Below are 14,824 nucleotides of genomic sequence, written 5' to 3'. Positions count from 1 at the left end.
AGTCGATTTTTGGTAAAAAAGGAAGGTTATACACTGCCTTTTTTTGAGCCCCGAAAAAAAAATTGTCTCAGATCGACCCGGAAAAAAATTTTCTTATAGAATGTGGCCTGTAGAATCCATAATTTCAAACAGTTCCAAGATTGGGCTACTAGTTCAAAAGTTACAGCCCTTTCTAATTTTCTTTCGAAATTGGTTTCTAGTCTATAACTTTTGATTGAGAAGTCTGATCGTAAAAGTACGAATTGTTTTGGATTCTACGCACCAAAATTAATAAGAAAAAGTGTTTTCCCGAGAAATTTTGGTGCAGTCGATTTTTGGTAAAAAAGGAAGGCTGTTTTTTTTTTGAGGCACGAACAAAAAATCGTCTCAGATCGACCCGGAAAAAAAATTTTCTTTTAGAATGTGGCCTGTAGAAACCACAATTTCAAACAGTTCCAAGATTGGGCTACTAGTTCAAAAGTTACAGCCCTTTGAATTTTCTTTCGAAATTGGTTTCTAGTCTATAACTTTGATTGAGAAGTCTGATCGAAAAAGTACGAATTGTTTTGGATTCTACGCACCAAAAGTAATAAGAAAAAGTGTTTTCCCGAGAAATTTTGGTGTAGTCGATTTTTGGTAAAAAAGGAAGGTTATACACTGCCTTTTTTTTGAGGCCCGAAAAAAAAATTGTCTCAGATCGACCCGGAAAAAAATTTTCTTATAGAATGTGGCCTGTAGAATCCATAATTTCAAACAGTTCCAAGTTTGGGCTACTAGTTCAAAAGTTACAGCCCTTTGAATTTTTTTTCGAAATTGGTTTCTAGTCTATAACCTTTGATTGAGAAGTCTAATCGAAAAAGTACGAATTGTTTTGGATTCTACGCCCCAAAATTAATAAGAAAAAGTGTTTTCCCGAGAAATTTTGGTGTAGTCGATTTTTGGTAAAAAATGGAAGGTTATACACTGCCTTTTTTTGAGGCCCGCAAAAAAAATTGTCTCAGATCGAGCTCAAGAGCTATTTTTGCGCTTCTATTTCATCAATTACTTTCGACTATAGTAGTAGAATTAAATCATTATTTTAAATACTGTAGGAATAATTGCGGTCGTGGACGATAAACAACACCGTTAAGCAGACTCTTTTCTGCCAAAAAAAATGTGTATATAATAGTGCAGTATATTCAATTTGTGGGTAAAGAATTTGAACCGAAGTGCACCAAAATATGACACGCAAATAATATTTCTGACATTATTTGGCAGCAGATTAGCACTAAGGTAGCATCAATCTTTGGTATACGGTGCTATCATATTTTCGACCGGAGGCGCATAATTCTCTATATTCAAATACATTTCCACGTTATAAAAAATTGTTTCGTTGGAGGGCTTCCCAAGTTGCTGGAAGGATAATTAACCTGTCAACCAAGCATCCAATATGTTTCACTTTCTATCTTCTTTATTTGTATTAACATACTTATGTTTATAAATTTTACTGAAATTTTCCCGAAAGATGGCACACTATTAAACTGAGATGTGATCAAATTTATCACCTATCTATGTTTCTTTCATCATGAAAATCAATTGGCTGATGAGTAAAAAGTCTTACAAATCACAGATAAATTTTTGCATTTTTGTATGTCTCAAAATATTGCATTACATTATTACATTACATAATCATTTTTTTTATTATACCTGAATCACAATCTCCGTTTTAAACACCCAAATGCGTGCGAAAAAAGGCCTTTAAAGCTGGATTTATAGTTCCGTAGCCGTAAGAACGTAAGAACGGAACCGTAAAATCTTACGTTAACGAAAATAATACGATTTATAGTTCCGTAGTGGCAAGTGATGAGCTTGTGCATTAGCGCGTAGCGAATTCTGTCATTGTATGTCATCTGTCAGTAAGAGTAACGTGCATTTCAAAATAATAATAACCAACAAAGTGTCAATAATTGTTGTAAATAAACAAAACGAACGTCAGGATAAACTCAACTGTTTGAATTATTCGAGTACTACCGAAGACAAGCGCGTTAGCACGATTTACCGTAAGAAATAAGATTTGGGCATTTCCTACGTACCGTAACCGTTCTAACGCAACGTTAAGGCGAATTATAAATGTTAACGCGCAACACGTAGGGTTTAATTCCAAACGTTACGGTACGGTGTTGCGGATACGGAACTATAAATTCAGCTTAAAACACACGTGCTTTAAAGTTGCTAGTATCACAGACAACATATACTAATAGTATATGTTGTCTGTGCTGGTACAATGATAATTCAAGTATGACTTTTAAAACTGTCATCTGGGGTTGAAATACAAAATCCTCTTAGGTCGCTTTCTGTAAATGGAGAACCTTTCTTTGGCTTGTACCTATCCTTTGGTTGAAGCTTTCACAAACGCCCGTAATTTAGGGTATGCTTCCCAATCTGTTCCACTTTTAATCGCAGCATTGTTTGAAGTTTTGAATGAATGCACCAAAAGATAGATGATTTAAGTACCTTTGACATTTCCTTCATATATGCCAGCATTATCGATGCATTTAAGACTTTATTCGTAGTAACTTCCTATTCATCCATGGAAACAACTTTTCATATTCTTTATTTTGAATTTTATACCTACCAACGTTTCTTTAGATTTTACAACAAGCGATTTAATGGACGGTGTATTATGTTTTTCAACGGAAATCGTTTTATTCACAAAGACGATGATTTTTATAAGCAAACGTCAAGTGCATTTCCATGGCAATCGTGAAATTACGAACACCCAGCCCACTTAATTATAGACATGTATTCGAGTCTAACGTCAATATGATTTCATTGTATTCCTATTTTTAAATTATACTGCAGGTATAATAAAAAATACTATAAGATACACGTGTATAATTGGTCTTTAAAGCACTTGCAACGTTAAAGGCACTCCGCTTTGCATCGTGCCCTTAAACTCGTTGCGCGTGCTTTAAAGACTTGATTATACACTTGTATCTTAATATACTATTTTTTACTTGTAAGAACGTACACGCCGTATTATTGATCTGGCCGGCTCGTGTGGCGCAGTTGAGTTGAAGCTCGGTTGCGATACTTACGGTCCCTGGTTCGAATCCGGATTCGGGCATGGATATTTGTAAATGTATAGTGGGTTGGATAGTAGAACAGCCTTGGCTGAAACCCCGCCGACTCAAAAATAAACGCCATAAATAAACAAATAAATAAGGTTTACAAAAATTCACCAGGCCTTCTTTTTCAGTGCAAATTTGTATGTTTTTAAATTATAAAGTGTAGTTAACAATCCTTTTAGCATTTGTTTTCTTTTCAAAAATATGTATACCATAAGCGGGGTCAATTCTTCCTTTTTATCCTATATTTTATAGGTAATCTACTAATTCTAGGTGTCAAATATTAAATATCGCAATCATCGTAGTTGGCGGTTTGCAAATGTTAGTTTAGTCGACAGCGCCACGCCACGGCCACATTTTATATTTTTTTTCGTAAGCAACAACTGTTGACGATCGATTTTTAGTGAAGTGGAATTTTGTCATTACTATCTTCAACAAATTCAGTGAGATTCATTGTTCTACCCTCTACAGGAACACTGACAGTGATATCAATTAAGCAAGTTTTCAAATCATTGCAGACCGCCAACTAAAATGATTGCGATATTATTATTTTACACTTTGAATAACAGCTATAAAATATAGGATAGGATAAAAAAGAAGAAAATAAGGGGGCATATGATATGATATCACCATATTTTTTAAATCAGATAATAAAGCTCTGTCTAGTGTTGAAAATGAAAAGCTGATGATTGTTTTGAGAGCATTGCAAAGCCATTCAACTCCTCTCAAAAAAGTGTAGGAACGTAAATATATTCCCGATAACTTAATACACAAAGAAGTTATAGGCTTTCTCTGTCACTATAGTTACTCCCATATTAACAACGAAATTTGGCTATCCTGTGCGTCTTGCTAAGCTTTATACTATGCAATTAATGTCGTTTACTTTGCATAATTTAACCTTTATCTTACATTGATCTTGGTTGATTTTAGTATCAAAATTTACCAAAACTCTCGTTTGCTTAGAGCGGCATTGTGCTAAGGTTTACGTTTGTTGGTGGAATAGATTTCTTGCTTTTTGTTTCAAAAGAGCATAGATTGTTATAAAATTATTAGTAAATAGTAGTGTGATTAAAGAAAATGCAAATATTAGTGAACGGTAACATTTTCGGTTTTGGATAAAAGAACGAAAAACGTAATTTTTTAACTAATCTCGTTAATAATAATAATAATATTTAATAAATGTCCAACAGAAAAAACGTTCCAATTACAGGACAAACTTAAACTAATCATTAAGGAAGTAGTGTTTCTTGTAACTAAAAAATAACTAAATTAGTAAACTTATAACTAATATAAAAAGAATTGTAACCAAAAATTAACATTAAAAGCGTAGATCAAGATTTACCTTAAAAATGCCGGTTACTTAAAGAAAAAAACGAAACAAAAATGGTGACAAAACCGTGAATTTCCATATTATGTATATAACATAAAAAAGAAGAAGCAAGATAGATACAAAATGGACTTAATGGAATAACGACAACATTCCATTATTACCCAGCACAAACTATAGCGACGACGTTAGAGATACCAACCCCTAACAGACTCCAGAAACTGAAATGTTTGAATTATTCATAATGGATAGCCGATTTGTGTACTTTTTATTTACCCTTCACCAATTTACAACACCCCAAAGGAAAATGTAGTCATCATTTGTTACTCTGGACAAGACGACAAAGTTTGAGTGGTACCATTGAATAACATACTCAATACTGATACTTCTACATACATGTTAGCATTTACCGAAGGATACAAGGCTGTGATGAATAGGTAGAATGATGGGCTATTAGCATCCCACCAATATAATCTCAACAGACTTGTAGGTTTCCAAAACGCGGTAAAAAGTAGTTGTAGAAACGGTTTAACTTTTTTTCAATGCATAATTCATGAATCTGGACATTCACTTTGCGTGAAGTTATTTGACATTCAAGTTTATTTAGCTTTTTTAGGTACAGTAGGAATGTAAGTGCGCATTTATAATAGGTTAAATCGTAATTATCACAAACCTTGCCTTTGATTATTACTGACTGTAAACATAGAGACTAAAAAATTAGTCCATGAATAAAGAAGAGATCGACTTACTTTTTGTGTACGTGTGATTAGTGCGTAATGTGGAAAGACGAGCTTCTCTTTTACTCATCCTGTCATTCTCAAAAGCTGCTAATGACAAGGTGAGTCAGTGGTGGCTTCTATAAGGAAATTCTCATTGATAAAAATTGCGATGCAATCTAATTCCTTAATTAGAACGTTAGAAATAGGTGGAGTAAAATGAAAGGGGGATTAACAATTTGTCATAATTACTAACGGAGTGATGAAGGACAGGTGCGTATGTATAAATTGGAGGGTTAAACAAATGAAATCAGTGTACAGTCTTATTTTAAAAGAAGAACACAATGAACTCCTTCGTAAGTTCCTTACTCGTTTTTATTTAGATACTAAGTTCTAATTTTACAGGTCGTTGCATTCGCTTGCTTGGTCGCTTGCGCTAGCGCCAAACCCTCCGGTTTATGGGCTCATGGTCACGACCACCTCCCCTTAATCGGAGCTTCAGGTGTTGTTTCTAGTCACGGAGCTGCTGGACCAGCTGGCATCGTCACCGGTCACGGAGCCATTGGACCGCACGGAATTCACAGCGGAATTGGACATGTCGCCCATGTAGGCCATGTGCTCGCCCACGGACACGACGATGGACAATGGCACGGAGAAGGCCTTTTGGAATCACAAGACTGGGCTGGTCACGGCGCACACGTTATCGGTGCCCATGGTATCGCAGTTGGACACGGGCTTGCTCTTGGACACGGACTTGCCCACGGTCACGGTGCCGTAGTTGCCGGCCCAGCTGGCGCCATCGTCGCCCATGCACATCCAGGTGTTGTGATTGGTCACCATCATGGTCACTGGTAAACCTACAAGGAACCAGCAAAGAATCATTACACATGTGTAAATTAATCATTTTATTTAATGCATTTTGTAAATTTATAAAAAAAAGTATACGACACAAGATTGACACTCCATTTTTGTTCGTACCCTCGCCGCTTCTATAACCCAAAGCGAACGGTGTGTAGGACAGACTTAACAAACAAGAAAATATTTTCTTACAGTTTCATCCCCAACAATACTTTGATAACTATAAAATTGGTTGAGTGAAAAATCCACACTTCACTCAACGTTAATTTGTATCAAGGTTCATTTTGAATTGCCTTTAATGTGTATTAAACTTATTATTTATTTAACTTGACTTGCATGAGTATTCAACTTTAAACATTATTTGGAGGTTAGTTTCAAATGTTTCTTAAAAAACGATTCGATCTCTCGATTCCTCCATGTTGCTTGTAACGCGACCTACCAAAGTTATTTTTGAATTTAAACCGTACTTACTTATAGAATAACAGGCGTTAATATTACTTTCAAAGATGTTATAACTTGACATAACTGATAACTTCTTAATTTTGAAATTTACTAGATCTATGTGCACATGGCACATTTAAAGGGGTTAACAATTTATATTAATATTTATTAAATATAAAATATTTCTTCCATTGAACATGTTTGAGAAAAGGTGCCCATTATACAAGCTGCGTTTGCACGTAGTATATGCGATACTAATTTTTTGTTTTTGCACGAATTTCACCAGTAACTTCAGAGGTTAGTTTTCCTAAATGATCCACAAATTTTATCGCTTTAAAATTCCAAGGACCTAAGGTTTTTACAGCGAACGGGATAAAATAGAAATTTAACGCACCGAGAAGATTTTGTCAGTCTAGTTAGCTGACTTGGATGAAAATTGATTTTTGACGAGGATTAAGGTGGCGCGTTTACATTGAAAAATTGGAAATTTGTTTCCACAATAACTTCCTTCTGGGTACAAATTTTTGTTTGAAATAACTTTCATTCAAATATATAGCGTTCCGACATTTGCATGAAACAAAAATTATTTAGCTAATTCCGGTACTTTCGCTGTTATTTAGGAAATAAGTTCTTAAAAAACTCCCATTTAAAATATATATCTTTCATTTTTATCACACACATAATAATTTGTTATATCAAATTTAACTTCATTCACAAGCTTAAACCTTTAGCAACCATCGGTCGTTAACAGAAGTTCATTTTTTCACCTCGAAACAAAGTTGTTGAGGAAATTGCAAGGAAACTTTTGCACTTTTTGTAAACGCCACCTTAAGATCACTGCATACGTTGGTTATTGGTATTGGGTTGTCCGATGTTTCCCGTGAGAAAAACTCGTGCATTTGCACAATTGAAATGATGTAACGTATGAAAGAGCACCAACTTATGCAGTTTTGATCTTAATCCTCGATAAAAACCAATTTTCATCCAAAATAGAAATTCCGATCAATGAAATTCCTACATTTGTTTTCTGATGTCATCTTCAGAAGCCATAAGAGGATCAATTACATTAGGTAAAGGGTCAGGAATTGATAAGGACCTTGACGGAGCAGGATGTTCATCGCATAATTTAGTGAAAGTCTCTAACATCTTCTGGAATTACTTATTTAATTTTTACCGCATTTTCAACAAACCCGTAGAACTCAAGCTAGATTATAACGTCTGTTTGTCTGCCGCTTTGGCAGTGCGAACAGGCGTGTAGACAGTTAAACGTTTAAATTTCGTGCAGTGGCGATACCTTACCCTAGATCAAAGTAATAGAATAACTTCGTAGAAAGAACAGCCAAAATTCAAATGATAGGTATAAAAGTAGTTTCTTTCTTTTTCTAATTTAATCTGCGGTATTCTTTCGCTTTGATGATTGTCCAAGAAAAACAAAAAGTTAGGGATAATATTAAGTTTAACTTTTTTCTTGGTTGAGGTGCCAGAGCTTACGCTACCTCATGCAAAAAGAGCGAACTAAACATCTTGAAAAATGTAGGAGTAGTAATAGCCTCGGACAGACGGACGGGCGGAGAAAGTGGTCATAATAGTGCCTTCCAACGTGAGTTTGAAAATGCGCTAAAAATCCGTTAAAATTTCAAGACGATATCGGTACGTTTCTGGGTGAAAATTTATTTTGAGATGTATATATGTAGGGGAGAGGGTTGCATATATAACTAGGAGCTAATTTTTCTGGAATGGAAACGAATCACCTGAATCTTATTTACCTGGGAGTGTGTGGGAAATTTTCTGAAGCGAATATAGTTACCATGTTTTCACAGAAATCAAAGAGAACCGAGACGATTGTGGAGAGGTATTTCGGTAGAACCAAATTTTCGTTGTGAGAACAAATTCCTGAAGACCTAAAGAAGTGTTTCTTATGTTTTAACATGATTGTTTAAAAGCTGTTCCAGCCTGTTACAAAGACAACTGTAGAATTTGTAATTTTACCCTACATTTGGGGGGTAGATTCTTCCATTTATCTTCTCGATCTGCGAAATTTGTCCTTGCAAAAATTGTTGATTTTAACACAATATAACTACCTCTATCATTTCCATGACTTTTCTAGCGTTTGTGGCTTATTACAACGTTAATTATTTAAAGATTCTTATGGGAATTACTTCTAGAGGGTAGTTGTTGTTTTGTATGTTTATCGTAGTTTGTTTAAGTTATTTTCATTACGGGCATTTGCTTTTTTCCCTCATATGTTTAATAGAATCATACTTTGGTAGAACTTGGTTGGTCGACTGTAATATTTGTGTGAATTCAAATTCGAGTTCCAGAGAAAAAACTAAGAGGTTAACTGTTTAGTAGAAAAAAATGAACGCAATTGTTCTATTTTCGTGTTTTCCTATTAACACGCATAATTTTACTACAATACTCAAATCAACACAGAATTAATCCCTACGTTTGGATACCCTTGCAATTAAAGTGATCACTTCATCTACCCTTACGGTTAAAAAAAACACTACACATTCAAATTTTAAAGTGTCAATTTAATATCTGCCATAAAATAAATTATTTGACTCTATCCAAACGTAGGGATTAATTCTGTGTTGATTTGAGTATTGTATGTATGATTCTATTAAACATATGAGGGAAAAAAGCAAATGCCCGTAATGAAAATAACTTAAACAAACTACGATAAACATACAAAACAACAACTACCCTCTAGAAGTAATTCCCATAAGAATCTTTATAATTAACGTTGTAACAAGCCACAAACCAATTTCATAGACATCTGTCATTCTTATTAAAAGTAGGACGCGGAGCAGGATATAAAATGAAGTTCCCAACAGAATATACATCCATGGAAACGACGGGAGAATTTAAGCTTGTCATTTTGGGCGTGTAAATTAAATACCTACAGTTTTAAGAAGTTTCATAATTATTCTATGGCTTCTGCTATAAAAGTTTTGTATTATACACGTCGATAAAGGGAACGTAACACACTTCATACTCATGTACAATTTACGCATTTTTATTTCAGATTCATAATCCAAAACGCAGAATGACTTTACGTTGTACGTTTATACATTACCTTCAATTCAAGTAAGAACTCGTATATAAAGACGATCTATTTAAAAACAAGTTGTAAATCAGCATATACATGATTAAAGCGCATTTTTGGTAATGCAGGTCAGTATTTTATTAGCGAAGCTTAAAATTATCGATCTCACGAGTAATTTTGGCTGCGTTAAATAATTAATTTTATTTAATTTCAATTGACGGTACGTCTTCATTTTGTAAAACAAATTTAATGTTTTTATACTGGTAGCTATCTAACGGTAAAATTATAGACCTCCGAAACCCATATCGAAATTATTTTCTTCAATTATCGATCTCATAATCTAACTCAAAATAGACTAGTGCCTGCACATCTACACTTAGCAGAAAGCTTTTAGTGAAAATTTGAAGTCTCTAGCTATTGTAGTTGTGGAGATCTAACGCGGACAGCCGGCCTGCCAGCAATAACGAATATAATAGCGTATTTTTTTCAAAAATGCGCTAAAAAATGGGCAAGTTTACATTTTGTATTGCTTGAATTAATTTTGTCAGCTTTGAAGATAAAATCTTACCTATTTTATTATTTAACTATCTTTATCTTATTATTAAAATTAAAACAACTCTTGCTAACTCATCCGTAGGTATTACAGATTCATTACAAAAGGTGTCACTTACAACTATAAGTAAAACACTACGATTTTTAGTAGTAATTTTCTAGGAGAGAAAAAGATTCTGATACCCTGGCGCTGTCCCGTTCTGGTTAGCAGTCATCGTTCATTTTTATTTTAATTCTTGCCATATGTAGAAAACCATTTAAGTGGAAAATCCGAAAATGTGTTTTATAGGCGCAAACACCGTATATATTTATTAAATGTAAAATGCGACTTTAAAAAGGTCGTAATCTCGGTCGTAATTGCTGGTGGTGAACAGTGGTTTTTAGAACTTAAATCCCACTGACTTCTGAACTCCGACTGATTGGGACCAATTTCCTAGGCAGATCCCTTTAGCTTTAAAAATAGTTATATCCACTCGGTTTTTAAGTTACACATCGACCCCATACACAAATTGAGCTTTTAATTTCCTTGTGGGTTAAACAATAAGCTTTCACTTAAGGACCAATTGATTTGGGAGTAGGGAAGCAGAGATTTTACGTTTTTCTCGCCCTCGTTCAGTAGCTGACCAACGCCTCCGCGAAATATTTCACACCAGCAATGCGTATCCGTTTGTGGGAGCATTTTTTCCACGATCATTTTCTTGGAGGTTACGTTATGTAGGCAAACAAGAATCTTAAATGGGTTATTGAAACGATAGTAAATTGTCATCTAAGGCGGGAAACGCCCTGATGTAATTGACCACGAACATTATACGCAATGAAAAATAGATTGTCTAGGTCTTATGACAAGCAAGAATACGGAAACAATGAGCATTGAAGGTTGTTGATCAGTATAAAAGACGAAGGGTGACTTAAATGAAGCATAATCAAACACATCGGCAACATGAACGCTTTGGTAAGTAACTGAGTTTCTCGCCTTCCATTGAGATTAACTCTTTCATTACTAGGTCCTTGTCTTCGCAATCGCCGTGTCTGTAGCACACGCGTCCATTATCCATGGAGGTCCCGCGGCTTTAGTTGGACCTGCAGCACTTGGTGCAACAATTAAAGGACCGGCATCTCAAGCTTCGGTCGTAGGACCTGATGGAAGCGCAATTTCCGCGGTTGCTGATTCGGGCGCCGTCGTTGCCGCTCCCATTCCTGGTGGAGTAGTGTCATCCGCCGTTACCCATGGTGCTATTGCAGCACCTGCCGTTTTGGCAGCCCCAGCAGTTATCGCAGCTCCCGCTTTGGCAAAAACCATCGTTGGCGCTCCAGCTGGCGTCATCGGTCACGTTGGTGGTTACGGATGGCCCGCAGTCCACGGATGGCCAGCAGCTCACGGATGGCCAGCAGCCCACGGATGGCCCGCAGCCCACGGACTTTGGCTTTAAATTAAAAAGGCTGTTCTCGCCCCAGGATTGTGTTCAAATTATAGTTTCCTGAACTGTACAGAATAATATAATAATTTAATGCTCGAAGTTGTGCATTTCTAACCACAAAATCTTACGTCCCAATTGGTATGTTCCGCATTGTTACAGCTACCGTTTAAATTATGTGGTGTACCTACATGCCACACCTAACAATTGCATTCCTTCGGATTAAAAATAATTTTTTGTAGCAAATACAAGAAGAAAGGAAGCTAACCTTGATATCAATCGATCGCATATACAAACAACAAAAATCTCAATCCTGATTTCTTCTAATGCATACTGCTATTTTTAAAAAGAACTGTCTCGCCTTGCTGTTATGAATGTGGTTAATTCCAAAAATGACTTTCATTTCCATTGCAGGACGCATGACGCGTCCTCATTAAGTGTAATTAACACAAAGCGCTATAATTATGTTAAAGTAAATGGTGTGAAAATGTCAAAACCTGACGCTGGACCAGATAATCCCGAAGAGTAAGTAAAAATTCAACTAAAAAATGACACCTGTCTTTAGACAAATCCTTCTAGGGACTCCCCGAAGAAGAAAGTGAGGTTTTGGCACCGAACAATTGTAGTTAAAGGACTTGAGCGAGCAACAACCTTCATCATGATTATGTCCGCAATGTTTATAACGACCTTTGTCGTAACACTATTGGCTTGCATCAGTGAGTATTCGTGTACGCCTTCTTTAGAGAACAACCCTTCTGAAAAATCTCAATACCAACCCTAATCCTTTTTAACACCACTGTACCACCTAATTTTAGGAATAGGTACGATGCTCATTTACTAAAATAACATTTGCAGTGCTCAAATGTCCTTTTTTTAAATAAACATCGAATCTTAGCGAGTAATTAGAATATAACCAATATTATGCAACTCTGGTTTTGTAAAAAAAATACTCAAAATGTCGTGTGCATGACTAGTTCCATGCGTTTTTATGTCAATGTTAATTAAAATTAGATTAAAATCCTTGATATTGACCCGATACGCATGAAAAGTTTGATTTCAAAATCTATCGAATTACACAAATTTGAAACAAGTACTTGCTATTTTTAATTTTCAATTGAAGAAATTATACTACAAAATTGCTTGTATTTTTTAATTTTAATTTTTCGCTAAAGTAATACACGAAGAAATATTCTCTTTTATCTAAGTTTACAATTAAAATACGCAAGCTATATTGTAAACCGATATTTATGAATGGCGACATTCTCAGCAAATTACTCGAAACTATTTAATCGAAAATATTTACTCGTAGGTTAATTCCACTCCAAGCGTTGACAGTTTCTATGAAGAAGGTTTACTGAGGAAATGGAATTAAGCAAGTTTATGGCTGTTATTAGCAGACTCTGCACTGTGAAGAGTTTAGATTTTGATGTATCAAATGTAAGATTTACGCAATAAACTCATTTTTTTACTTTAATCTGGACACCATCTTATACAGAAGGGCCACCTCGAAGTTTAAATTCTGTGTATCTCTCTCTTCATATCCCACACTCTTGCCAAAAGTTTTACATTTTAGGTTTACAACATTCAAGACCCATGGAGATTATTAATGTGAATTGCTATCATTTTCACTCTTTTACTACGTATACCTATAGTGATCTTCAGGTGTTTCTAAAAAAGACTAAGTTGAATATAATTATATTAATTTAATATTACCTTTTTCCGCAGAGTCCAGCATTTTGAAATATAATACCACAATAATACCTAAAATTATAAATAACCAAAAAACAAAAAGTTTACTTGCAAAGTGCCTTAATTTGCCCATGCTCCCATGCGTACGAAAATATAGTTCGTTGTTTATCTCTTACACTTATTTTTTGGCCATCATCTCGATCACGAAAATTGTTGGGGAACCAATCCTGGACAATTGCTCCGTATCTAAAGGTGTTTTCTAAGTAGTACGCCGCATCAGAAAATTGTCCGCGTCGTGCTTTTAAAACTAATCCATATAATCTTGTCCAATGAAATCCCGTAGAAAATTTCATCAGATTTTTTAAATCTCTACAAAATTAGACTAAATATCGTTCTCGGAAAAGTGCCAGTAGATATTGGAAAATGTCCCTCAAATTTAGGCCCTCAACGCTTGCGTTTGAAATTACTTTCATCTGTGCTCTGCTTGCAAAAACACAAAACGTAAAAAAAGACATTTTTACATCAAACATGTCATTTTAGAAACGATTTGGATGCCTATAATGCAGACATTAAAATATAAAAATGCATTCTTTACGAACATGTACCTAAGTCAAGTTATAAGGTTAGTGCACCTACAAATTGTACTTGACCTTATATATTTCCTATACGTCATAGGTAATTAATCAAGTTTTATAATAGATCGCGTCCTCCTCCCTTGATCGATCACGACATAGTTAACGCTTAAATGATTCACTATTTATCACTTAATTAATATAGATGATTCTAATGGAGCTTTAATGGGTAGCAATTGGGTTTTTGTTAATGGCATCCTAGTGCTTTTGGTCTAAGAAAACCCAGTCCAGTATTTCCTCTTCTGGGTAAATTTAAGGTGTTGCACATGATAATAAGACACGTGTCCTTTTTAAATATTTGGCTTTGTGTCTGGAAGCTGTGAAAAAACGTGAATGGGTGTGTGCGAGGTCGCCCAAGAAGTATAAAACGCATTCTTCCGACATATGGGCATCATTCGTCAGTTTGTGCACCTACAACACAAAATGTACTTTTTCGTAAGTATACCACTCGCGTAATTAATTGGGGGATTAACGTCGCTCCTTTAGGCTTTTGCAGTTTTATGCGTCGCAGTGGCAAATGCCGGAGTTATCCCCGGTGCCATAGTAGAGACCATCGATGGAGGTGCTATCGTCCAAGGACCTAGCTCAAGCACCGCTGTACATGGACCAGACGGTAGTGTTATCGCCGCCGATGCTCCAGGTGGTACCGTTATTGCCGCTCCCAAATCAGCCGGTGTTGTAGCTGTCGCTCCTGCCGCCGCAGTTGTTGCCCACGCAGCTCCTTTGATTGCCGCCCCCGCCCACATTATCGGTGCTCCCTTGATTGCGCATTCGAGCCCACTTATCGCCCGTGCCCATCTCGGGTATCCCCTTCTCGCACCAGGATCGGGCCTTGAAGGACAATACGTGCACGACTACACCGAAACCTTATACGATAACGGGCAGTACCATGGAGAAATCTACCACTAAAGCATAATTTTATTGTTATTTAGGAGTGCGTTTTTTCTGTTGTACACGTTAGTCAAACAATTTAAAAAATAAAGAAATAAATTCAAATGTGAATATGGTAATGTGAAAAACGAAGGCGGTTCCATTTCTTCAATGCCACATATCTGGTAA

At 35.7% G+C, this 14,824-nt stretch overlaps 2 protein-coding genes and 1 long non-coding RNA gene across 3 annotated transcripts; all 3 read left to right on the top strand.

Annotated features, from left to right (window-relative positions):
* The first annotated feature begins 5,054 nt into the window (after window positions 1-5,054).
* LOC116169482 lies at window positions 5,055-6,090 on the top strand. The gene is made up of 2 exons (XM_031485589.1): window positions 5,055-5,485; window positions 5,535-6,090. The coding sequence occupies exons 1-2, from the start codon at window positions 5,474-5,476 to the stop codon at window positions 5,982-5,984; spliced, it is 462 nt and encodes a 153-aa protein (XP_031341449.1). The 5' UTR covers window positions 5,055-5,473; the 3' UTR covers window positions 5,985-6,090.
* Window positions 6,091-10,954: 4,864 nt separating this feature from the next.
* LOC116168051 lies at window positions 10,955-14,767 on the top strand. The gene is made up of 5 exons (XM_031483700.1): window positions 10,955-10,981; window positions 11,034-11,452; window positions 11,859-11,969; window positions 12,024-12,138; window positions 14,252-14,767. The coding sequence occupies exons 1-5, from the start codon at window positions 10,970-10,972 to the stop codon at window positions 14,672-14,674; spliced, it is 1,080 nt and encodes a 359-aa protein (XP_031339560.1). The 5' UTR covers window positions 10,955-10,969; the 3' UTR covers window positions 14,675-14,767.
* On the top strand, window positions 11,825-13,315 carry LOC116169484. The gene is made up of 3 exons (XR_004144965.1): window positions 11,825-11,969; window positions 12,024-12,160; window positions 12,754-13,315. It is a non-coding gene; the product is annotated as an uncharacterized LOC116169484 (long non-coding RNA).
* Window positions 14,768-14,824: the final 57 nt, after the last annotated feature.

The sequence above is a fragment of the Photinus pyralis genome, unplaced genomic scaffold (genome assembly GCF_008802855.1).
Source record: "Photinus pyralis isolate 1611_PpyrPB1 unplaced genomic scaffold, Ppyr1.3 Ppyr1.4_LG4, whole genome shotgun sequence".
NCBI lineage: Eukaryota > Metazoa > Arthropoda > Insecta > Coleoptera > Lampyridae > Photinus > Photinus pyralis.
Note: the sequence above shows the minus strand (reverse complement) of the source record. Positions and strands in the feature narration are given on the sequence as shown.

Excerpts from the sequence above, each read along its gene's own strand:
- LOC116168051 (XM_031483700.1), top strand. Across the intron at positions 11,453-11,858 it reads CCCGCAGCCCACGGACTTTG|GACGCATGACGCGTCCTCAT; the intron begins GCTTTAAATTAA and ends TTTCCATTGCAG. Across the intron at positions 12,139-14,251 it reads TGTTTATAACGACCTTTGTC|GCTTTTGCAGTTTTATGCGT; the intron begins GTAACACTATTG and ends TCGCTCCTTTAG.